Raw genomic sequence first — 25,337 nt, 5'->3', positions numbered from 1 at the left:
AATAAACACTCATTCTTCTGGAACATTCTCTCCTCTTAGAATACCTTTCCAGCTGTGTATGTGTGTCTGGGGGGGGCAGGGGAAAGAGACTTAAACACAAAAAGATCCAGTTGTTAAGGATCGAGTCACACCAACAGGACCCTCTCACTCTCACTTTTCCAGCCTGAAGATAAAATCTAAAACAACACTGATGGACTGCTCTTCAAATAATTATTCGTATGCTTAGGAAAGAGGTTGTTCTTTCAGCAAGCCCAAGGGTGCTATGAAGATTGGGAGGTTTTGGTATAATATGAAACGCTGGATCAGTCCAATGAGCGCTTGAGCACTGTCCCTCAGGCAGGTGTGGGCAGTGTGGGAGTAAAGAGAGACAGCTCAAAGAGGCCAACATGGCTATACTCCCAGCCCACTTCATGCACTCGGGCATGCATGCTACCTCCCTCATCACCACAGAGGATCTGTATGCTTTACACAGTGAACATTAAAACCCCCAGAAACACCTTTTTTTGTAGTGAGTTGGCATATTTAGAACAGTAGACTGAAGGTGATACAGTAAGAGCTCACTATAATCCTCAGGTAAAGGTGTATATATTGTACACTCATACGTTTAATCACTGTTCTCCTTATTTCAAAAATCCTCAGGTATTTGTGCATATACATTCACATGTTTAATCAAGTCATTCCTTATGCCAAAATCAGATTAGGTCAGATTTTGTAAAATAAGAACATTTTAGTGGCATAATTTTAGTGGCATAAATTCTTGTCGTGCCATGATTGGGAAATTGGAAACACTACACTTTTGATGCCAACCAAGCTCACCATCATGTTCTTGCGTGAGTTTGTAGGTCATCAGGGGACAGGGCGAAGGAATTGTCGTGGCTACATGCACGCTTTGTGTGATACTGGTGGTCTTGTTTTCGTTAAAAAAAAAAATTTTAAAGAAAGAAAAAACATTCCTGAAGAAGATATGGTTATCTATTCTTCAAAGAGAACTTGAGGTATCGAATTGGCTAACATATCTAAGATGTCAAGAACATTACTTAGATGTGGGTAGCTACCAGATTTGCTGTATGTAAATAGAAAGTCTTGTGGAGGAAAACAATATTAGGTTTTGATAATTGTACACTCTGATAAAGGAAGATACAAATATACATTTTAATATCAGGGGGTTTCAAAATCACTGTAACTGAAATCAACAGCAGCAGTATCCCTCTTTCTTTTTGTCATGTTCACAGAGCACTCTCATCCTATTGATCTGTCAAAGATCATGTCAAGGACCAAGTTCTCAGACTTAGTGAGAAAATACAAAGAGATCTGACATGCTAGAATTTTGTCCGGTGTCTTGGACTGTCACACTGCAAGACCCGTAACCCGTTCATGTCCTCATAATTGGGCACGACGCTGGAAATTTGTCGGCTATGCAGTCTGAAACCCGGCATGCACAAAACGCGCTAGAGAAGAACAGTGTTTGAAACAACATAAAAATTAAATCTCCTGTTTAAAACTTCTTAAATAACTGATAATAACAGCTCTGTAAGAGTACCAATACTGAGTTTTCTCCTCGTTTACACACTACAAGTGAAACTTGAAACAACCAGTAACTAAACAACTACTAAACGTTAACCAGCAGGGGAGATCATTCACATACTTACACTATTTCAAATGAATAAACATTTTGCACCATTTCCCTGAAATCTACAATAAATATGGATTCCACTTTTAGGAAATGTATAAGGTAAAACTATATGGCTTCAGCATTTAGTGATTTATAAGACTAATCACAAGTGTATTTGGTTTTTAAACATCACCTAGTCTAGAGTATGTGTATATATTTTTTACATTTACAAAATTTACAAATACACATATGTACCTGTGGGATTTTATTTTGTCATATTTTAGTCAGATATAAATGTTCAATAATTTTTGTTCACCTGAGAAATTTTGTCTTCTTCTTAATCAAAAATTTCTGTCAACAAAGAATTCCATTAAGCTCTTATATGCTGCTAAGGGATACAGAGGTACCGAAGGGTTAGTATAATACTAAAAGAATACCGGGTGGGTGGAAACTATCTAAGTAGAGATTCATTAGAAACTGTGAGGGTGAAAAGGTGTCAGGTGCCAGTTTGCTACTGCTACTGACAAGGATTAAAAGATTTAACCTTAGGACTGGGTAGGTTATAGTGTTAGGGTTACAACTAGGATTTGGGTTGGGGTTACAGTTAGGTTTTGGGGTTAAGGTTTAGGGTTACAACTAGGTGGTTTGCAGGGCTCCAGGGTTTCTTTAACTTTTTGTTTCACTTGAATTAGGGATTGATTTTGATTTAATGTGCGGGTTAATGTTTGGGCTAAGGGTTGAACTGGATCAAGGTTTAGGTCAAGGTTTGCATCCATGTGGTGTTTAACTCCTAAGCCACATGTGTTTTCCATGTTCATGGAGAGTAAAGGGAAGAATGCAGGGAGGTGAAGGTGTTTTGTTAGCCCGGGATGGGTGTCTGGACAATGTCCCTGAGCTTTTTTATGGTTTAACCAGCCTTGACTTGCTCTGTGGTGACATGCATCTGTTGACTGGCAGCATCAGTGCACTGTGCTGCAGGCTGACTGGTGGGCCATGCTTGAAAGACTTTTGGCATGTGCTGCTGCTTGCATTTTTCACCCTTGACTGAAAGCATATGCTGTGCACAATTGAGACAGTGTTAGCCTGAGTTTTAGTGTGTGTGTGTGTGTGTGTGTGTGTGTGTTAGTGTATTGTGGGGTGAGGGGGCTGTTTCCGACACATCTGGCAGTGCTTGGCCCTCCTTCAGGTGAATCACGTCCCCTGGGAGGCTGGCCTGCAGTGCTGTGGCATCTGCAGAGTGGCAGGAAGTGTCTGAATCTGTCTTACAATGATTTCTGTCTCCACATGCTTTTCCAATTTCATCTGCCCTACTCCCCTCCCTGAGTTTGACTCTGGGTGACGTGATTAAGCCAGGCATGGATGAGGGGATGGCTGGCCAATAAAATAAAATTCCTTTGACCCTTAAAGGGGAGTGTCATGCTGACCCTTAAAGGGGAGTGCCATATAAAAATGAGATTATAATTATACACTTGATCTAACATCCTCTGCTCTCCCACCAGTATAAGTAAAGATAACTGATTGCAAAATAAGCAGATGTATGTCAAAGAAAACCTTCTGAGAAACAGCACAATACAAAGAACAAATACACAGAATACAATGTAATGAGTAAATGGTTCAATGCATTGTATTCTAATAAAGTTATTCTGAATGAACTGAGCATAGCTCTGCTTCTCTACTAAAAGATCTGCTGTGTATGGCTTCTGGAGTGCTCAGGCCAATCTCCAGCAAGCCCCAACACACGTTCCTGCCTGGGGCAGTGCATACTTCTCGTTTACACACACCACTGCAGATCTACAGATAACACTCACCCTGACTTGCTCCACCCCTAAACACTCAGCCAGGCTTGCTCCACCCCTAAAGACTCATCCAATCTTGTTCAAATACTCACCTTCAGCTTTCAACCCCACATTCTAAATCCATAAGACAAAAATGACCCCAATTACCCCAAATATAGTGTAGTAGAACACAGTCAGACTGAGTCAATGGAGTTGGTATACATTTGTACCATAGTATATATAGATATACTGTCGAAACCCTAGACATTTCATTTCATGTCCTGCATACACACAGACACACACACACACACACACACACACACACACAATACACACACACTCACACACACACACATACACAAACATGCATGCTCATGCGCAAACACAAACACATGCACATGCATGCACAGACATGCATGCATGCACATACAAACACTCAGAAATACACGCACACATGCACACATATGCACCCATGCATATGCACACATACACACACACACACACACACACACACTCACGCACACGCATGTTTGCATGCGCATGCATGCATACACACAGACACACGTACACACTCAATCAACTCCTTTACACTCACACTTCTTCATTTAAATCCTTCTGCTCCTGCAACATCTAATACCATGTCTTTCACAATGTAGGTATTTCTGTGTTTGCATCTTCTCATTAAATATGTCACTAGTACCTGGCAGGTGGGAATTGGCTATGACTAAAATAGGGAGAGAAATTTAAATATTTTAAATTATTTAATTAATTATCTTTAAACGTTCTTATGAAAAGTAGAGTGATTACTCTGTGTATACTCACCAACCACTTGAGTAAAAAGAAAACAAAAACAAAACAAAACAAAAAAAACGTGAATTTATAATCACTGGCCACTATACTAGGTACATCCATGTTACAGGTGTACAATTACAGACTGTTGCCCACCTGTTGCCTCAATTTGTGTTAGTCATAACCCAAATCTTCATCAGTAGTCAGAGTTTCTGATCATAGGACCACTTTAGGCTATATATTTCTGGGTGGCTCTGAGATGGCAGTAGTATGATAGTGGGTTTTACACTAGTCTATGAAAGGCACTATATAAATTAAACTTAATAGTAGTAGTAGTAGTAGTATGAATGCATCAGCTAATAGAACTATGTGGTCTTGTGACCATTAATGAAGATGTTTTAATAAAGAAATTTTTCTAATAAAGTAGGTGTTGAGTGTACATATGTGTGTGGGTTGGTGTAAATGTCATGTTTATGTGTGTGTATGATTCATACATGAAATTCTGATTTAAATGTTTTCCTTCCTTATGTTTTTGTAGATGACTACTTTAAATGTATTTTGTACAGTAATGTGTAATCCCTTCTTGTAATTCCTGCTATCATAAATGTTGTCTATGTAAGACTGGGTTTCTTTTTGAGCACCTTGTTGTACTTAGTCATGCTTTTGGAATGAGCAGCATTATGTTCAGAACCACAGTGAAGGCACATTGTACCCGGCATTACACCCAATAGTACAGTAAGGGCACGTTGTACCCGCCATTACATCCAATAGTACAGTGAGAGCCTGTTTACATCTCCCTTTGACATATTTTTATTTTTATATTTTCATTTGTATAATGATTATCAATGTGAGAGTGCAAACATATATTTTAAAAATATTTCATACTTCAGTGACATGTCAAACATCAAATCAACATTTTCAAAATCAAAAATATTATTTAAGATATGAATTCCATGTCTGAACATGACCAACATAGTTCAGAAACTGTTGCACTATATTCAGCAATGATGACAGCAGGTTGAAGCAGAATTGTGATCTATTCAGAAAGCAATAGTTCAATTGGTAGCTCATAGAATGTTCCAAATTCAGATATACCTTTTACCATGTATGGATATGCCTTTTCTAGTGGTAATAGTGGTAATAAATTGTTTCTTTTTTGTTTGAATTTGAACAGAATATAGATGCAGGTGTCTCTGCCACTAGAGGTCCTGCATGTAGAAGTTAGGTATTTGACCTAAACTTTGTTTACATGCACATCAATGGTCTGATAATAGTATAGAATTGTGAATTGTGACCAGGATATTATCATGTAAATAGGACAGTCTGACTGTCATTTTTGAATGGCAATAGAAGTAGTCATAAGTAGAAGAGCCCTAAGAACATAATTTTGGGGGTTTTTTGGTTTGTTTTTTTGCAAGAAACTTGTGGTTTAATGTATGTGTTTTTCTCATCTGTTTGACAGATGTTGAATACTTACATGTGCCACTTGTTACACCTGTTCTTTCGCATTCATCAGCTTAGCATTTAATGTTCCCATTTCTAGATAATTGTATTATCTACATTCTGCGTTATGGACTCTTGAATTCTTGAATTGCAGTTTTTCCAGTGTTTGTAATCTTTGTTTTGTTTGTTTATTAAATTATTTTTTCATCCACCAGTTTCCTGCTTCTGCAGTGTGTTTATCTGTTACAGAACAATGCTTAGCTGGCAGTCCTTTAATCAAGGACTTAATAAGGACATTAAGAATGAGCTTGCCTACCAAAACAGCTCTGTATAAATGGAACAGTCCTTGGCCATCCATTTCAATAATCTCTTGCAGTAGTGATGTCGTTAGGCCTCCAGGGTTCCTCACAACATCTTGTCAGACAGTTCCCCAGAACTCATGAAGGTGGCATAGGACCACCTCAGCAGAGGAGAATCAGCAAATGATCAGGCTACTGGTGCACTTGGTGTTCGTTAAGTTCGAAAAGCACCATTTCCATCTAACCATTTTCTCTTTCCTAGGCTACACCTGGTCCCCTGACTGTAATTGCACTGAGGAGCTTAATGTCCTGTTGCATCAGTGGCCATGATCCAAAATTGTATGGAACCTCTAGTGGTTCCTGAAGTTCACTCGTTCTAGCTCATAATCCAGGGTTTCAGTGCCATTGCTACCCATCTCACCTCTCCTTTCACCAAACTCAAGCACTGATTCACTTTAGTCCCCATTCTGGCCCAGCCCGATTCTAATATTTCCTTCATACCATATGCTGCGATCAGCTGGACAGGTTGCTCCCTTGAGTCATGTATACCCAGATCGCCCTAGTCCATATACAGTCCAACCTTAATTTCTTCCAGGGCCACCTCGACTTCCATTCACCCCTCTTCCCCTGGTCACCTGAAGGAGAGGCTGTCCTAGGTGTTGATGAATGGTTTAAGGAAGTGTGTGAGAAAATGTGAGCAATAGCTCACATCTTCCTGGAGAAAGTGGTTCGATGACACAAAGTCAACCAACACCACAGGAAAGCTACCATGTACTGGCCTGAGAGAGGGTTTGGTTATCCATTCACAACCTTCAAACACCAACTATCCTATTCATTTACATTTACATTTACGGCATTTATCTGACGCTCTTATCCAGAGCGACTTACAAAAGTGCTTTGTCATTTACTCATAGAATATATCCAAGTACAGTATAGTAGGTTAGAATTAAACAATACCAATGAACTAGAATACTGTAGAATACAGGGATGAATGCTGATACCTAGAAGTGCAAAATACATAAGGTCTATCTTAAACAATGATAAGTGCTATAAACAATAAGTGCTAGAGTTTGTTAAAAAGCATAGATAATGCCCTACAATACAATATTCAAGGTCATCAAACGAGTGACTTACCATATCCTACTGCCATCTTACTCATGTCTCAAACCTTAGCCTTTCTTGTCTCTCTTCTCAGGCTTGTCATACCCGATCACCTGCAGGAGACTAAGCCCCTGGACACACCACCTCCTGCTCTCATGGTGAATGGAGCCCCAGTAAGTACCAAGAGGGCCTTCCTGAACTCCCACAGGAGAAGGGGTCATCTCCAATACCCGGCAGACTTGAAATGGTTGATCCAGAGGTGAGATCCTTAGATCATGCTCAAGGTGGAATTCCACGAGTCCTGCTCTGACCATCCAGGTCCTAGTTCTCATCCATCCAGCTATCCTCCTAGTTCTCATCCATCTACCACTGGAGTGGTGCCTGGGGTGCTTCTCTCATGGGTCCATCCCTGGCAACTAACATTTACCACTTTTACACCTCCTTTTTGTCCCTGATCATCAACCTGCCCATTTAAGGTTCTCATCCCTAGCAGTTCTTCACTTTGTTTACATTCACTTTTGTTGACTATGTTGTTCTTGCATTCCTATTTACCCAGTACCCATGAAAACCCAGTACTGTTTTCATGTTTGTTTTGTTTGTTTAATAAATTACTTTTTCTTTGTGCTCCAACTTTCTACTTCTACAGCATGTTTATTTGTGACAGATACAAAGGAATTCTTTCACACTGTAGCATTATTAGACCATAGTTAGGCTGTAAGAATACAAGATTATAGTTAGGCTGTAAGGTTACTAGATGAAGGTTAGGCTGTTGTGCTATTTGATTAGGATTAGGCTGTAGGGTTAGTAGACTGGGGTTATGGGTGTATGGTTATTAGACTAGGGTTAGAGTGTCATGTTATTAGACTAGCCCTAAGTTGAGATTCATGTATCAGTTCTCCTTGTATCAGGACATCCAGTTCATGTAAAGATCTTTGTTGATTTTAGCTTCTTAGACATAACTTAGGTGTCCTATTGTGTGCATTTAAATGTAAGTACTATGAACAGAAACATTGTATTCATTCAGAAATATTGTTGCTTACATATTTTGTCAATTTCAATATGGGATGGCTCATTACCCTGGGATGGGGGGGTAAGTGCCAGCTAGGGTTATAGATGGCTGACTGATCAGCCCAGTTCTCTACAGCACACCAAAAACACAAACTTTATGTTTGCTGGAATTCTCTTTAATATCAACTTATTATACATATTATAAGGAGATATTTGCAATATATATCAGAACTTGTAGCACTTAGCAAAGCACATGTTCCACAAAATAACACCATATTTCAGCACCTATTGCATTACTACCACAGCGCATAGTGCATTTGTACCACAGCGCATAGTGCATTAGTACCACAGCACATTTGTAAAGCCAGTTACACCTAGACTGCAGTATAGAGAAAGTACAGGTTAAAGTGCACGTTACCACATTTTAAAAAGAGATGAAGAAATGCAGTGTCAATATAGTACCTAGATCATCTACCAATTGGGAATATCAGATAGAATGGAATATGTGTGTATGTATATGTGATTGTGGGTTTGTGAATGCTGAAATATTCCAGAAGTTTCTTCCTCAATTTAGGCTCCTGGAGGACTCTGTGTGTGTGTGTGTGTGTGTGTGTGTGTGTGTGTGTGTGTGTGTGTGTGTGTGTGTGTGTGTGTGTGTGTGTGTGTGCACGCCTTCTGGGTCATGTGCTTGTCATCGTGACCTCTGACCTCTCAGACCAGGGTGGCAGCAGGAATGCAGGAGATGTTTACGCTGCTGAGATTGATAGAATCCAGCTGGCTCTTTCGCACTCCTCTCTCCCTCTCTTTCTTTCTCTCACTCCCTCTTTCTCTCTGTCTGTATGAGATTGCGTCTTATGGCTTGTTTCCCAATAGCTGTGTCCTAACTCACTCCATAGTGCTGTGTCCTGTCTAACATAGTGCCATCTATCACTGTATCATTGGATTTGTGAAGTGCTTTCCAGCTGCAACTTCTGGAAAGTTTTCCATTGACCCCCCCCCCACCCAACCCCACACCCCCAACTACGCCCCCCTGCCCCCCAGCCCTAAAAGGCCATTATACTGTGTTGTAATGTTAATGGTCCAAAGTCTAAAGAGACCAAACAGGTGTCCGGTGTAGAGACTACACCTCTAATGTAGCCATTACACACACAAGAGCATATTATCATAAAAGCACCACTGCCTAATGTGATCAATAACAGACTGGAGCTGAGATACACACACACACACACACACACACACACACACACACACACACACACACACACACACATACACACACACTTAGCAGATTCCTGATCATCACTCATACACTTTCCTTCCTCTGGCAGACATACACTCAGACATACAATGTGTGAAAGGACTTCTGGACTAAAGAAGCCTGGAGTTGTCAGTCCTCACAATCCAAACTGTTTTGTTGCTATATAAATCTATTTTGTTTCAATGCAGATTTGTTTGAATGTCTGCTATGTATGTAATGTGAATTCTGAGAGATATGAGTCAGTGCTGTTCTTCAAGATTATTAGAATCCCCCCCACACACACTGGAGTTGCAATCCAGCGCTCAGCACCTTTTAGAGGAACTCTGCACAGAAGTACAAAATGCTTCACAACAGCCTGATGTAACAACTCTCTCCTAAAAGGCGAGATAGGGGAATGGCTTTAAATGTGTGGACGCTGCATGGCTTTTTTGACCCACAACTCTTTCAGAGTGAGTATTTTTAGCTCTGACTGTGAAATTGAGCTCTTCTCTTATGCTCTCTGTGTGTGTGAAGTGCTCTATGTGGAAACAAAGCTTTTATTCACTCAGTTTAAATTAAAACGATCCTCATTAAAATATGATGAGTCTCTTTGTTGCTGCAGTGTGAGCAAGGTTTATTTACCAAGAGATATTAAAACTCTATACTGCTTACATTACTAAAACTCTATATTGTTTGAGATATTGGATCCCTATACTGTTTAAATTCAATATTAGGAAGCTGTAAATACTGGTTTTAATGCCAGTTTCCTAATAACCAGCTAATTTGTAAATGACCATATCATTTGTCCAGTCCAACTGAGTCAGGGAGGTTCAAGGTTGCTATGTGTCTCTGCTTCACAACATATATATCCTAAGCCTGAACCCTTAAAACCTACTTATGTTGATCTGGACCTAAATCGTGACCTAGGTTTTAACCGTATACCCTAATCATAACCACATGAAGAGCTCAAACCCTGACCTAGATTTTAACCCCATACCCTAATCATAACCATAACATGAGCTCAAACCCCTTCTGTCAGCTCCTTTTGACAGCCGTCAAAGATTAATTTTGGAATCGCAGTTTAGAATTGTTAAAAAAATAAAAAAAACTGGTGCATATGGATATCTTAAATGTTAAACTTTGACAGCCTTGACAATCCCTTTAACATTAACCAAATGCTAATTATTAAATAACCCCTATTCATCTGTAAAACTTAAACTCAGTTCTATGTTTCTCACAGAATAAGAGAGGATAATCAGGCTTATGGATGGATTTTCATACATGATCATAGTTTAGTTTAGAGATGTTCGTGTTTACGTGGCCTCAGATCAGCAAAGTGTTCTCAAGCATGTCTCCACTTCCCCAACTGAGGCAAAGCTGCCAGTAATCCTTTAGATGCTTGCTGAGATGGAGTCGTGCTCCTGACGGCACCCTCAGGGAGCGGAATAGCAGCACTGATTCTGTTAGAAAACAGCAATCTTACAACCAACAGCTTCGCAATCCAGCCAAATTCTTCGTGGTGATTGGTTATGCATCCTCCAGCTGATGCCACCACACTGTCTAGTGCTGCATGGCTAAACAATTCCCATGAGTGACCTCATCAAATTTTACCTCTTATAAATAAAGCTTTGATCTTCTGCTAGTAATATAAATTTAGTTGAAAATGGTAAGGTTTATTAGTTACACATTAATAGATACTGCTTTGCCATTTCATTTGATGTAACTTGATTGGCACAAAGTTCTGGAAGGCAAACATTACCCACTCAATTGTGGAAGCATTCTGTGTGTATGAGCAGAGATCTGCTCAGACTCGCACACTGGATTAAACACCACACCTAACAAAGTTACATCAGCACATCTAAATGTCAACTATAACCCTGCTGTATCAACATTGGATCTAAACATTTATTGTTTCAGCAACACTGCGGTTGAACACCTGTAAATAGACATTGGGTAATTATTTTTCATAAACTGGAACAAGAAAATCTCTCATGTCAATAATCAATTTTGTATCCTAAGGCACTATTTTTGCCCCCACCCTTACACTAAGTAAAGAAGATATAATGAGATATAATGATATGAGATATAATAACTTTACTACTGTCGGCAAGCCACACATTTTCATCTGCATATTGACAAGCCATCAGACAGCTAACCCATCTTGGGATAACCCTAACCCAGATTGGATTAACAATTATCTGTCCTGGGCCCTGACCCATTTTCAGCTAGCCCTGACCCATCTTGGGCTTATCCTGATCCATCTTGGGCTAGCCCTGACTCATCTTGGGGTTAACCCTGACTCATCTTGGGGTTAACCCTGACCCATCTTGGGGTTAACCTTGACCCATCTTGGGCTAACCCTGACCCATCTTGGGGTTAACCCTGACCCATCTTGGACTAATCCTGACCCATCTTGGGTTCACTTTTTCCATAATCTTTTCAACATGATAGTTATTATGATCAGGTAAATGCACAATCAATTGATACTATAGTCTGATCATCAGCCAGCCCACCCATTACGTCTGCTGCAGCACCTGCAAGGAAAATTGATTTAATATGCTTTACTGTTTCACATGCTTAGGTGCATCACTACCCTGTTCATTTAAACCCATAGTTAGGGATAGCCTGAAGTATAAAAATGTTCCCAGGTAAATTGCAAGCCTTACAAGCATTCTGTACTTTATCAGGTCTCAACAAAAAATGGAATTTATAACATTAGTGAATATTATATTGCTGCATTAATGTTAAATTAGAGTATCTAAAAGCAGTTTGAAATCTTGGATGTATGCCCCTTTGAAATACATTTTTGTACTTTTGGCTGTAACACCAAGCATTGAAAAAGCACCCTAGCACTGAACAAAATAAGTGTACTGATGTTTAAGGTTGGAGGTTTCCATGGAGGTTTACACCCCTATACTCTTATGGATACTTGAATTCTTGGGAGGTAAGTTTCCAGTGGCAGCAATTCGGTACACTGCAGAAGCACATGAATGGTGTAGCTCAGAGTAATGTTCAACATATTGCTAAGGGTGATGCTTAGTTAATGTTAAGTGTAACTGTCACTATAATGCTCAATGTAATGGTCAGTATAAAGTTCACTGTAGTTCTCACTGTAATGATTAGAGTAAAATTCAGTGTAATGGTTAGTATATGTGACCATCAGTGTAATGCTATATGAAGATAGGACTGTGTAAAGTTATTTGAGTATTTAAGACTGCAATCTGTAACATTCTTTTGTGTATGCTAAATGTTTAGTTTGTCATTTTTGACAGTATTAATGCAAAATAAATGATTTTGTTTTTATTAAAAACCTTCTAAAGTCTATTTGTCATGGGTACCTGCAATGACAGCCCCTCAGTTATTAGCTTTATGGTGTGTCAACTGCCTTTATTGAGGAATTGAGGAAATGTTTAAGCACTTGAAAAAAGAATTATTGGATTCCAAAAAGCAGCCATGTTTTGGTCTTCAAAAGAACACCACAACATTTCTGTAGACACAAGGTACAACTTGTTGAGACAGTTCACACATGCAGTCACTCCCATTCTATTTCACCCCCTCTCTGTCTCTCACTCTCATACACACACATACATCGTCCAGTGCCGGAGTGTGCTTTGTGTTGGGCTGCATTGATTTAATGCATTACTTGAGCTGCTGGACACACACACACCCACACACACACACACACGCACAGAGAGAGAGATAGGGAGAGAGAGAGAGAGAGAGAGAGAGAGAGAGAGAGAGAGAGAGAGAGAGAGAGAAGAGTCTCTCCTGACTGCATTAGCACTGCCTCCAGCCTTTGTGATTCCTTTTGATCAAATCTCTGCGAAAGATGAGTGTCATGCCCTCTTCCAGCCAGCTGTGAGGGGACTGCCCTGCCGCTCCACGGGGGAGGGGCAGGCTGGGAGGTGTGTGTGTGAGAGAGAGAAAGAGAAGAGAGAGAAGGAAGAGAGAGAGCACTCCTGAGGGTGGGAGTATCTCACACATCTTGAGTAGTTTAGTATGACCACAGGAACATGGGCATGTGCAAAAGTGGTGTGTTTGTTGTTTTTAACACGAGTGTGAGTTTCAGGAGACTGTTGTGTGCACCAGTGTGAATGTGTGTGAGTTTGGGGGAGCTTAGTGAGTGGGACCGAGGTGTGTGTGGTGGCTTTCTCAGAGCAGAACTTGTACAGACAGGAGCAGAGCTGCTGGGCTTGCAGGAAATGGCAGTAACTCTTGCAGGAAACTCCACAGCAACTCTGGAAACTACAGTTTAACCAAAATGTCCCAGGTAAGAGTTCTGCTTGAATTTAATGCAGCTCTTTTGAAAGCTGGGTTACATATGAGTTTAAGATGGTACAGAATGGTTGTCAAACTTCAGGGAATGCACATTCTCCCTCTTGGCTCTGTTCTCAGGGAGTGGTTTTTCATATTTTTAGGGGGGGTTTTTACCTTCTCTAGGCTTTGTGTTTTTAGGTCTTTTCAATTGTCTTGTTTGGATCATTCCAGGTTTTCCAGTATTTTTGTTTTAATGTGACATGAATGCCCATTGAGGGTGTGTATGTTTGTGTTTGTGTGTGTGTGTGTGTGTGTGTGTGTGTGTGTGTGTGTGTGTGTGTGTGTGTGTGTGTGTGTGTGTGTGTGTGTGTGTGTGTGTTAAGCAGTTCTCAGCTGTCCATGCCCTATTGGAATGTAATTCAAGACAAGAGTAATGCTTTGTTACAGCCATAATGCAACAATTAGCCAAGCTTCAGTGTGTGTATATGTGTGTATGAGATGAGAGAGAGGGAGAGATAGAGAGAGAGATAGAGAGACTATGAATTCTAGATTAAATGATAGATGAGAAACAAAGGTAGTGAAAATGGTAAGATAGCAGTAGAATTTTCTGTTTAAACACATTGTTTGGGTCAATGTAGTTTAAATCACTGTAAATGTAAAGTTTGATAAAAGCATGTGCTTACTACCATTCTCTTTTTGCCTTTCGAGTAAGTTAGCAGAATATGGTGTTAGTGTGTGTGTGTGTGTGTGTGTGTGTGTGTGTGTGTGTGTGTGTGTGTGTGTGTGTGTGTGTGTGTGTGTGTGTGTGTGTGTGTGTGTGTGGAGTTTGGTTGTTAGGCTTATGATGGTATATCAGTGCTGCATGTAGCTTGGGGCCTGGTGCAGCCAGCAGTGGAGTGTGAGATGGCAACAGGGGGAAACGTGTTCTAAACAGCAAGATGCTGTGAGTGTGTTCTTATGCACAGCTGGACACAGCTGGTTTTCCACTGTGCACCCTGCTTCATGGAGGCACAGGTAACTCTGCCTTGTTGCTCTGGGAAGGTCTGGGAAAGAACGAGCTGGTTTTGTGAGATTGATGGTAAATTGTCACTACAACACTGTGCCCAGACCTGATGGATTGATATGAAATTGACTGAAATTGATGTTTCAGATTCCACGGGAATGTTCTGGAATATTTTTTTACAGTGACCTTTTTAATAAAGTATTCTGCATGGTCATTTAATAATGATTTTACAATTTTTACAAGATTTAGAATCATTCCCACATCAACATACATTTTCTAAATTTTACCTGCATTATTTGAAGGAAGTGTAATAGTTACTTTTATATTCATCAAAGCAATCTTCTTTTGTCATTAGTAATTTATACATGTGAAATTTTGACTTCACATTTTAAAGAAATTCCATTGCTAAATGTCCATTGCTAACTGTTTCACTGACCAACCATTCTACTACTTACTTCATCTACTGTAAACAAAATGATTAGTGTTCACTATGACACTGGTGACTTGCTTACAGCTTCTCTTTCCAACTTATTTCAAATCAAGCATCAGGTTTCTAAAACTCCAGAGTATAAATTAGCATTCCTTTAACCAGTACAGCTAATTAAACTAGTGTGCATTTGTGAATACAGTTACTTAATCTTGCAGTCCTAGTAACATTTTCATTGGAAATTTCCAGGTGAATATCATGGTTAAATTAGCATTCTTATATTAGTATGGTTGGATAATTCATTATGCAGTTATGAATATTATGGTTAGTTGATGCATTGTCTGCTTATAAATACTATGTTATTCATTTGGCAAGTTATTAGGAATATAATAGTTATTTATTCTCTAATTGTGGCATGTACAATTAGTCTGTAATGTATATATGATTTTTTATTATTATTGTTTAAGGGTCCAGTGTGTTCCTGAACACTGTTTAATGCTGTTTTAATCTTTCTGTCTCACACACATGCACGTACATACATACACACACACACACACACACACACACACACACACACACACACACACACACACACACACACACACACACACAAACATGCCTAAAAATCTTTGTGGCTATTTGATTTTCCAAAGCCATGATTCTAAAGCTAATGTTATTTCCATTTCCACATTTAATTATGTTTTAATTTTATTTTCATTTTAATACAGAAATTTCTGTTTTAACATTATTCAATTCAGTCCTATCCACACCAAGTCCCTTAGGTTGTTGATAAAAATTTGTTCATTATTGTGGCAAAACATTTTTTTGGCATAATCATTCATGTGATAACAATTGTTTATAATTACCTTATTTTATTACATCTTATGTATGATGTTCCTGGCTACAGACTACACCTATAATGAGCACTGCTGAGCCTCTAAAGTTGCCAAACACTGTTTAATTCAAATGCACCTCTACCCAACTCCTATTTGGATTTGCTGACTAATCATGACTAAACATACTGATAACATGTATTTTGGGTGCTGACACTATATATATATTGTTTTTATTACTATTTATTTATTTTTATTTTTATATATTTTTACAGACAGAGATGAAGATACATCTGAACTTCATTCAGGTTTTTTTTACAGTGAACCAGAAACAAGAATGGATGCAGTGGTCTTGCTGAAATAACTATTTCAATGTTTTTTATCCAATATAATTTGTTTTATAGAGCTCCTGTAACCCAAATAACCCAAATAAATCCCACTATGGAAGCTTCATGTACCTCTGACAACCTGAGCCTCTGCAGTATCATCTGTGTTTTAGGGAGCAACACCAGTTAATAATGCAGTGTGTGTGTGTGTGTGTGTGTGTGTGTGTGTGTGTGTGTGTGTGTGTGTGTGTGTGTGTGTGTGTGTGTGTGTGAGAGTATGTGAACAGAGGAGTACACCTGCCATGTAGCCTATACAGAGGAATTGTAATATAAAATGAGGCATGCAAAACGAAAATAGCATTTAAAAGTGAAATGCAAAGTGAAAATAACATTTATACAGTAGAATAGCATTTAATTATAGCATATAATATATACCATTTAATATATTTGTTTGATTTAAGGCAATTCAAATGGTATATTATTTTAAAATAATAATAGAATAAAATAAATAAATCAAATAACAAAATTAAATAAGGTGTGCACAGACTAATGTATAAAAGAATAGCCAGTTTAATTTTGCTTACCTGTTAATATACCTCTGCAAATGACTATGCTATATAGTAATGATGAAATAAATACATTGATAAATATGTAAAAACGTTCATCTAGGGTTCACAACTGTAACACACACACACACACACACACACACACACACACACACACACACACACATACACATGCATAATTGCTCGGAGCCACTTTAGTAGGCAATGAAAGCCAACAAGTGCTGTGTGTTCAGGCTGTGGAGGAACGTCCCTAGAACAGCTATGCAGCTGTGTGTGTGTGTGTGTGTGTGTGTGTGTGTGTGTGTGTGTGTGTGTGAGAGTGAGGGTGCTGTGTGTGTGAGTGGGTGTGTTGTGTGCGAATTTGTCTTTGTCTATTCTTTATGGTTCTGAACTAAGACACCTATAATATACTTCATTATAACTACCAGTCTCACATGTATGTAAACACACACATACACACACACACACATACACACACACACACCCTAAGCCTCTTATCTTACTGTTCATGTTGCCTACTGTTACTGCAGCCCTTCGCTCTGTAAAAGGGTGATTTATGGCTCTGCTAAGTCTGTCTGGTGCCATATTCTGACAAACTATATTGTTTGGTGTTTTGTGTGTTTCTTAACAGGCTATTTGTTGCACACTGGTCAGCTGTAACTGCGACAGTTTCAAACCAGGAAAGTTGAAACGTCGGCAGTGTGAGAACTGCAAGCATGGATGGGTTGCTCATGGTATTCATTAACACTTAATTAATCATGCAACTATAATCTTCCAATCTAAATATTTAGCCTCTTGAAATGGTTCAAATTATAACAATTTACAACCCTTTTTATCACTGGGTACAACCCTGCAAAACTCACATAGTCAGTCTGAAAATGGGTAGTGTAGCTCAGTGGTTAAAAGCAAGGCCCTTAAACCTCTATAGTTGTATTCAATCATCAGTCATTGCTTTGGATAAAAGTGTCAGTTCAATGAATCTGATTTGAAATATTTCTTCTAAATGCATAAATTGAAATATGATGGCTGAACCCATTACAGGGGGTTTTTACCACTGTAGCAATCTTGGGTCATTTTAAATAAGTGTTTATTGTATACAGACGTTGTTGTGATAGTCATTCTTTATGACAGGTATGATGGTACTTCAAGATTTCTTACTGCATTGCTTATTTAAAGATGCATGCTTATTGCTTAAGATGCATGCCAAACTCTTACTGGAGTTTAACGCAACACAATCTGGGCAAATCCCTTTTCATTTATCACCAGTTTGAAGCTCTGGACAAAATGAAACAAAGGATTTCAGTTATTTTGCAATCCAGTGCAGTTAGGCTTATATCTGAAAACAATACACTTTTAAGGGAAATGGTACTGTCCTGAAGTGTATGTGGTGTGTGTGTGTGTACATGTGTATGTGTTCTCTCCATACTACAGCACTGAGCAAGTTGAAGGTGCACCATTCATATCAAGGTAGCCAAGTGGAGATCGTGCATTCCAACGTGGTGTTTGACATCTGCAGTCTGATGCTGTATGGCACGCAGGCTGTCCCTGTGCGGCTGAAGATCCTGCTGGACCGGCTGTTCAGTGTGCTCAAACAGGACGAGGTCATCCAGATCCTCAGCGCTCTCGACTGGACCCTGCAGGACTACATCCGTGGATATGTGCTGCAGGTTAGGCAGCCACACAGTGCTTCCACATACACCTGAACACATGCATAAACACACACACACACACACACACACACACACACACACCTGAAGACCTGTTCACATGCACAAGTTAACACACACCAGAACACATGCTCACACATACTCACACACACACACACACACACACACACTCACCTGAATACATGCTCACACATATATAAACCTGCACTCTTCACAGCCAGCCAAATGTGGCACTCTTCAAGACAAACAGAAAACGAGAAAACACTTACTTAATAACTTAACGTAATATTCCATTCATTGTAGTAGCCAGTTATTAGGTTAATATTAGCAAATATTTTAGCAGTGTGCAGCTTTTCATACATCCAGAAATGAGTTACATTTCATGGCCTCCACACCGGATCACTACAGTGATATATATATAATTTTTCCTTATGAAGTCAGCAGTGAGCAACCAGGAGGTCTCTGTTCATTTTGCTGACCATTTAGTATTCAGGTGGTTGTGTTTAATTCTTGTTAGCTTGTCTAACGGTGAATATAAAGTCAAATCCTCCACAGGCACATAAATGAATGCTGTATGATGAAATATTTATCTTGGTTACAGCATGAAGCTGCTGTATGACTTTGAAAGACTGCTAGCGCTCAAGTGTAATTACAGCCAGCGTCACTGCGGGCCTGTCTGCCCCTGCCACCCCCCGCATGGCCAGCCCAGATCATCCAAATGAAGGAAAATTATGTTACAGATGTGCTGCAGTAATTAAAGCTTTCATGTCCTAACACATTCCATGTATAGACATCTCTTTATTTCATGGCACTGTCAGACTGTCAGAAATATTGAGTATTGTAGGTCCCAAGTGCATAGGTTTTCATTCATAATGCAAATGAAATTTCATGCATGTGTGTAGGATGTGGCTGGTAAAGTGCTGGATCGTTGGGCTATTATGACCTTTGAGGAGGAGGTTGCTACCCTACAGCAGTTTCTGCGCTTTGGGGAGACCAAGTCCATTGTGGAGCTGATGGTCCTGCAAGATAAAGAGGGCCAAGCCATCATCGTGCCAACCGCCAGGGCCAATTCCGACATCCGCAGCTTCATAGAGAGCAGTACCCACCGTTCCTCAATCCCACCCCCTAAATCAGAGCATCTGTGCAGAAGTAACGGTCACCATTTTGAGAGTCTTGTCAACAGCATGGCTTTTATGCTGCCCCTACAACTGCTCAGCTCTGCGCCTGCTCCACTGCTCAGCTCCCGGGCAGACCCCAGCCAACAGGAGACACCACTGAGGCATGATTCCTTGGTTACGGGTCATGACAACTCTACCCACCTCACCTCTGACCTTGAGAGGGACGAGTTCCCAGCAGAAAGAGCAAGCACAAAGATAGAATCTGAAGATTTCACAATTAATGATAACTATTCTTCACCAGCTACACCCTGTGCCTCCTCTGTCAGTTCTGATATCATTCAAATGTCCCCAGAGTCAAAGATCAGGCCAGGTGAGAAGATTGCTGGAATGAAGAAAGGCCGTGTCTTCTGCAGTGCCTGCGAGAAAACCTTCTATGATAAGGGCACACTTAAGATTCACTACAATGCTGTGCACCTTAAGATCAAACACAAATGCACTATTGAGGGCTGCAACATGGTTTTTAGCTCCTTAAGAAGTCGTAACCGACACAGCGCCAACCCCAACCCACGCCTGCACATGCCCATGAATCGCAACAACCGGGACAAAGACCTGCGGCTAGGGTTGAGTGAGGCAGAGGAGGGTGGGGCTGAGGGTGAGGTTGGGGGCGAGGGGGAGAAGCGTGAGTTTGGAACAGCAGCAGCAGACAGCAGATCTGTCTCCAGTTACATCAGCAACTCAGAGCCCAAACTGCACAGCTCTTTCTCCAACATCAGCCAAAGTGGCATACTCTTCCCCAACCTAAAGACCGTGCAGCCTGTACTACCCTTCTACCGCAGCCTGGTGACCCCTGCAGAACTGGCTAACACACCTGGAAACCTGCCCTCACTCCCAATCCTCTCTTCCTCTGTGCCTGTCAGTGTGAGTGAGCTGGAGATCAGCTCTGAACCTGTACCCAAGAAGAAGTCTCGCAAATCCAGCATGCCCATAAAGATTGAGAAGGACGAACTGGCAGAGGGCAGCGGCTCTGATGATGAAGCTCCTCCTGCCAGCTCTGACACTGGGGCAGAGTGTGTGACACAGATGGAATATGCGCATGGGGTTATCCCTGCCAGCGTCTTAGCCCTGCCCTCCCGCACAGTGGAAATGCAGCCAGAGGCCAAACTCCAACATGAGACCTTTATTGCTACTTCCATGCCATCTATCTTCAGCAGCACTCAGAAAGAACATCACTCCCCCGTGGACTCAGAGGGCGACCAAACCTGCAATGAAGTAAACCGTGGGGACAGTGAGCTCAAACCAACTAGTGGCGCAGCACTGAGAAACACAGAAGTTGTAGAGACCTGCATGGATGACTGCAGCGATCTAAGAGTTGAGAACTACATGGATGAGAGTTGTGATCACAGAGTTGTCTGTGCAGATGGAAGCAGCGATTTGCACATATCATGCGCAGACGAAGCAGAGGAGCTTCTCCATCACTGTGACAGTTGCAATAAAACGTTTAAAAACCCCTACAGTGTGAAGATGCATTACCGCAGTGTACACCTAAAGGAAATGCACATGTGCACAGTAGCTGGCTGCAATGCTGCCTTCCCTTCCCGCAGAAGCAGGGACAGGTGAGTTATACAACCACCGTTCACACACAACCACTCTACCATCAAAAATAACCACTCTACTCTCTATAAAACACAGTAATAATAATAATAATAATAATAATAATAATAATAATAATAATAACAATAATAATAATAATAATGATGATAATAATAAACACAATAATCCACCAATCTAATATATATATATATATATATATATATATATATATATATATATATATAAACTAAACCATAATGTTGATTTGGTGTTTGTTTTTTTTCACTTTAGACACAGTGCAAATTTGAATTTGCACCACAAGCTGTTGACCAAAGATCACTTCGGCGTCTTCACTCCATCATGCAGAGATATGGCCAATGAGTCTCACCCAGATGTCCCTCATAGGGAGCATCTGATCCAGACCTCAGTGATCTCTAAGGGAAATAACCGTATGGGCCTGGTGTTCCCGATGAGTAAAGCAGTGGAGTGTGTGGAGGGTCCAGTAGAGGGAGCGACGGATAACGAGGCTGTACTGGATCTGAGCACTAGAGGAAGTGGTCACTCTTCTTCCTGGGACTCAGATGCAGGCAGTGAAGAAGGGCTCCCTCTGGATGACAGTGATGAGAGTTGTGATGGGTTGAATACCAGTTCAGCAACATCTCCATCCTTCCCCAATCAGCAGCTGCACAATACCCCCATCACATGCCACGTGTGCCAGAAGGTCTACAGCAACAAGGGCACATTCAGGGCACACTATAAAACTGTGCACCTCCGGCTCCTGCATAAGTGTAAAGTGCCAGGTTGCGATATCACATTTTCCTCTGTTCGAAGTCGCAATCGACACAGTCAGAATCCAAATTTGCATCGGAACCTCTCAGCAGGCACCATCATAAACCAGGAGTAGGTCACTCTCACAAAAGCACAGCTCAATAGATCACTCGCATAAAGAAGCAGATCGCTCTGACAAAAGCACAGCTCTCGGCCACAGTTATGCTTCTGTTCAAAAATAGTGAAATATACCTTGTCACTCAGGACATGTGTATATCAAAATATATAGTAATAATTGTGTAAATAGAAAAACATGGGGCTTTATAAACCCTTCTAAAATCCATTATCATAATTAGCAAGATTAGATCTTCTGAAGTGCTCATAAATGTATTTCCAACTCATTTATATAGTCTATTCCATTTAAAGTTTACAGTACGCCTGAAATGTTTACTTCCCTTTATAGCAATGAGAGACAACTTCAGTCATAACAATAATGTCTCCTGCAGGCCAGTAGGGTTAACCGTGTATGCTGATATAAATTTATCTTGTAGAAAGCCATTTATCATGAAATAGTCTCATCTGAAATAGTTTGAATTACTTAAGAAAAAACACTCCCCTCAAAGGAAAAATACCTCAAGCAGAAAAATTTAAACTGCAGAAACATTTGATTCAAACTCTTCATGCTTACTCAGTGATTTTGCTGCTATTGTATCTACTAATACTCTAATAATTTTATTTCAATTTTTTTTTCAATGGCAAAACCACTTAAATGTTATCTTTAGCTTCACGCTGCGTTCAACAAAAAAAAAAGTATAAATCTAAATAATATTTGACTGAACCCATAGCTTACCAGCTCACACACACTCAAGCCTCACCAGAGGCAAACAAATTTTATTTGAGATTTATATCAGTGTTTTTTCATGCACATTGGGCCATAGTTATATCTTCATTACAGGAAATGATGGTCTTAATACAGCAAAATAAAGGATTTGGCACATTTTTGCTAAATAAGTTGTTCTCATGGCAGTTAAATTTCATTCTGCATTCGTTTTTATTTCTTAATCGCAGATTCAGAACTCACCCACCAAGAATTTCATAAAATCGAATATGACAATCATTTTTATTATGCATATAAAAAGATTTTAATATTATAAGATTTTTTCTACAAACCTGTATAAGTGAACATATAAATGAGTTGCATTTTTACTGCAGTTTTTCTCAAAGCTTGATTGAAAGAGACATTTGTCATTAGAAACAAAAATATATTCAACATGTTTTTTATATTCCTGTAATATTTCCTGCTTTTTTCATGGTCATATTCTTTAATATGACAGCTGATTTTGTTATTATTATTGTTATTGGTTACTTGCATTAGTATTGTTATATTATTATTAATATTATTAATATTGCAGTTATTTAATGTAATGATGATTATAATTATTAGAATAAGAAATATAATTATTGTATGCTTAACAATAATTAAACAAGTAACTGATAAAAACAAACATGTAGGACAAATTCAATGAGTGAAAAAACTGAGAAAGAGATAGGCGAAACAAGAGGAGAGGACATTGCAGGATACTCAAAAGATTGAGAACATCAGTTGTGGGTAGTTCACGTTGGAAGCTATTGTTTCTTACTGAATCCAAAGTACTACCGAGACTTCCACAGTTTGAAGAGAAGCACAGATGTGTGCTTCCATTGCATTCCATTGAGGGTGCAAGCACTCTCAGTCTTTAAAATAATAACAAAATAATAACACTGGTAAGATACAATATATTAGAACAAAAACTCAGAGATGAAAATGTAAAACATGCAAGAATCTGTGGTGTGCAATGTGTATATATACCAAGCTCAATCAATATACGTCAAGAACAGGTGTACACAATAAACAGAAACTACAGGAATAAGCACTAAAATTGGAAAGATTATGCCCTCTGGTGGTGTAACCGGGAGCTTCCGGGCATGGCTGTGATGTTTGTGCTTTCTATTATGCGACAATAGTGTATTATTGTTATTGTGCTGGTGAATAAATGATCTCATTAAAAAGGGACATTTCTAATCATTCTGATGCAGGTATTCCTATGTATTATAATAGTTATACTGCAGTATTGCTATCTTAGACCATTGTGTTAGTTATTTAATAACATGGAACACTGTTTGCAATAATGTGCCAAACTGTTTGAGAAAAATCTCATATGTAAGAACTTCAGCTGCTTTCTATTTTCAAAATGAGCCCCAGCATTACCAGTAAAGCCTGTAAAATGAAATCAAGTTCATAGTCACACAGGAACGAACATTTTCTAATTTTCCTTACATCAGTAACATTCTATGTATGGACTTTTGGTGGGATTTTTGTACATTTTTATGTGGATAATTAATTTTGAGCACATGGGTTTTGAGACCAACTGGACCAACTGAAAAAAAAAAAAAAAAAAAAAAAAATTGGAAAAAGTGTCAGTCACGGAGAAAGAGAATGTATTTCAGTATGATTGTCACGGTGTTTTGGTGAGAGGCTATCAGTACTGCTGTCCATACTGCTACCAGTGCTGCTGTCAGTAAAACAAAAACATGCAACACACTCATGGTATGGCATTAAAAAAAAAAAAAATACAAATGAAAAAATTTCAATTTAACAAGACAGTGCAAATCAAAACAGCATGTGGCAGTGGCCAAAATGGCTACAGGAAAGTACTCAAACCATAAAGGACAAATCCAGTGCAAATCTTAAGTCAGTGAAAAATAGCATTCTAAAATGCTATTGTGTTTATTGGAAATAATATCCAGTATGGACGTGTTGCAGTTTCCCTTGGGATCTAAAAAGTATCTATCGTTCTGTCTGTCTGTATATCCGTTCGTCCATCCATCCATCCATCTATCTATCTGTTTGTCTGTCTATTTATCTAGCTTTCCTCTCTATCTATCCATTGAGGTCTGTTAAATTAAGAATCTTTCAATCAAAATATCAGTTGCCATTACATGTTTTTGTTTGTTTGGTTGGTTGGTTGGTTAGTTGATTGATTGATTGTTTTATTTTTTGGCCGTATGAAATTGGACATGTAAGGGGTGCTGACATTGTAGATTCATTTTAAGCAATTACTTTTATATTCATTTATGGGATAATTTATTTTGGGGTATTTGGCTGATCATCAGTTAATTTGGATGGCTCAAATGAAAATGAACTAAGCAAAACAATCAGAAAATAGACAACAATTTTTATTTCCCATTGCAATTAAACTAAATACTAAGTTAAAACAGATTTCATGTTACTCTTCCCACTCCTTCAGAAATACATTTAAGAAAACCTGTAAATATGTAAAATATGCTTGATAAATTTGACTATCGTTTGTGTGTGCGTTTGTTTTTTAATTCTAATTACTTGTCAGACAATCTGTGTAGATGAATAATTAAAAAAGAATTAAAGTTAAAATGTATCACTATCATCTAGAATGAAAATGCATTCCTTTTGAAGATCCAGGGTTAAGGTTATGGTCCAGGGAGTGAATGAAAGACTGATT

At 39.3% G+C, this 25,337-nt stretch overlaps 1 protein-coding gene across 1 annotated transcript; it reads left to right on the top strand.

The window, feature by feature from the left end:
- The first annotated feature begins 13,426 nt into the window (after window positions 1–13,426).
- bnc1 (basonuclin 1) lies at window positions 13,427–22,039 on the top strand. The gene is made up of 6 exons (XM_027009883.2): window positions 13,427–13,534; window positions 17,308–17,410; window positions 18,108–18,343; window positions 19,246–20,793; window positions 20,851–21,074; window positions 21,343–22,039. The coding sequence occupies exons 1-6, from the start codon at window positions 13,526–13,528 to the stop codon at window positions 21,953–21,955; spliced, it is 2,733 nt and encodes a 910-aa protein (XP_026865684.2). The 5' UTR covers window positions 13,427–13,525; the 3' UTR covers window positions 21,956–22,039.
- The last annotated feature ends 3,298 nt before the right edge of the window (window positions 22,040–25,337 follow it).

Source organism: Electrophorus electricus, chromosome 4 (assembly GCF_013358815.1).
Source record: "Electrophorus electricus isolate fEleEle1 chromosome 4, fEleEle1.pri, whole genome shotgun sequence".
NCBI classification, from domain to species: Eukaryota; Metazoa; Chordata; class Actinopteri; order Gymnotiformes; family Gymnotidae; genus Electrophorus; species Electrophorus electricus.
Note: the sequence above shows the minus strand (reverse complement) of the source record. Positions and strands in the feature narration are given on the sequence as shown.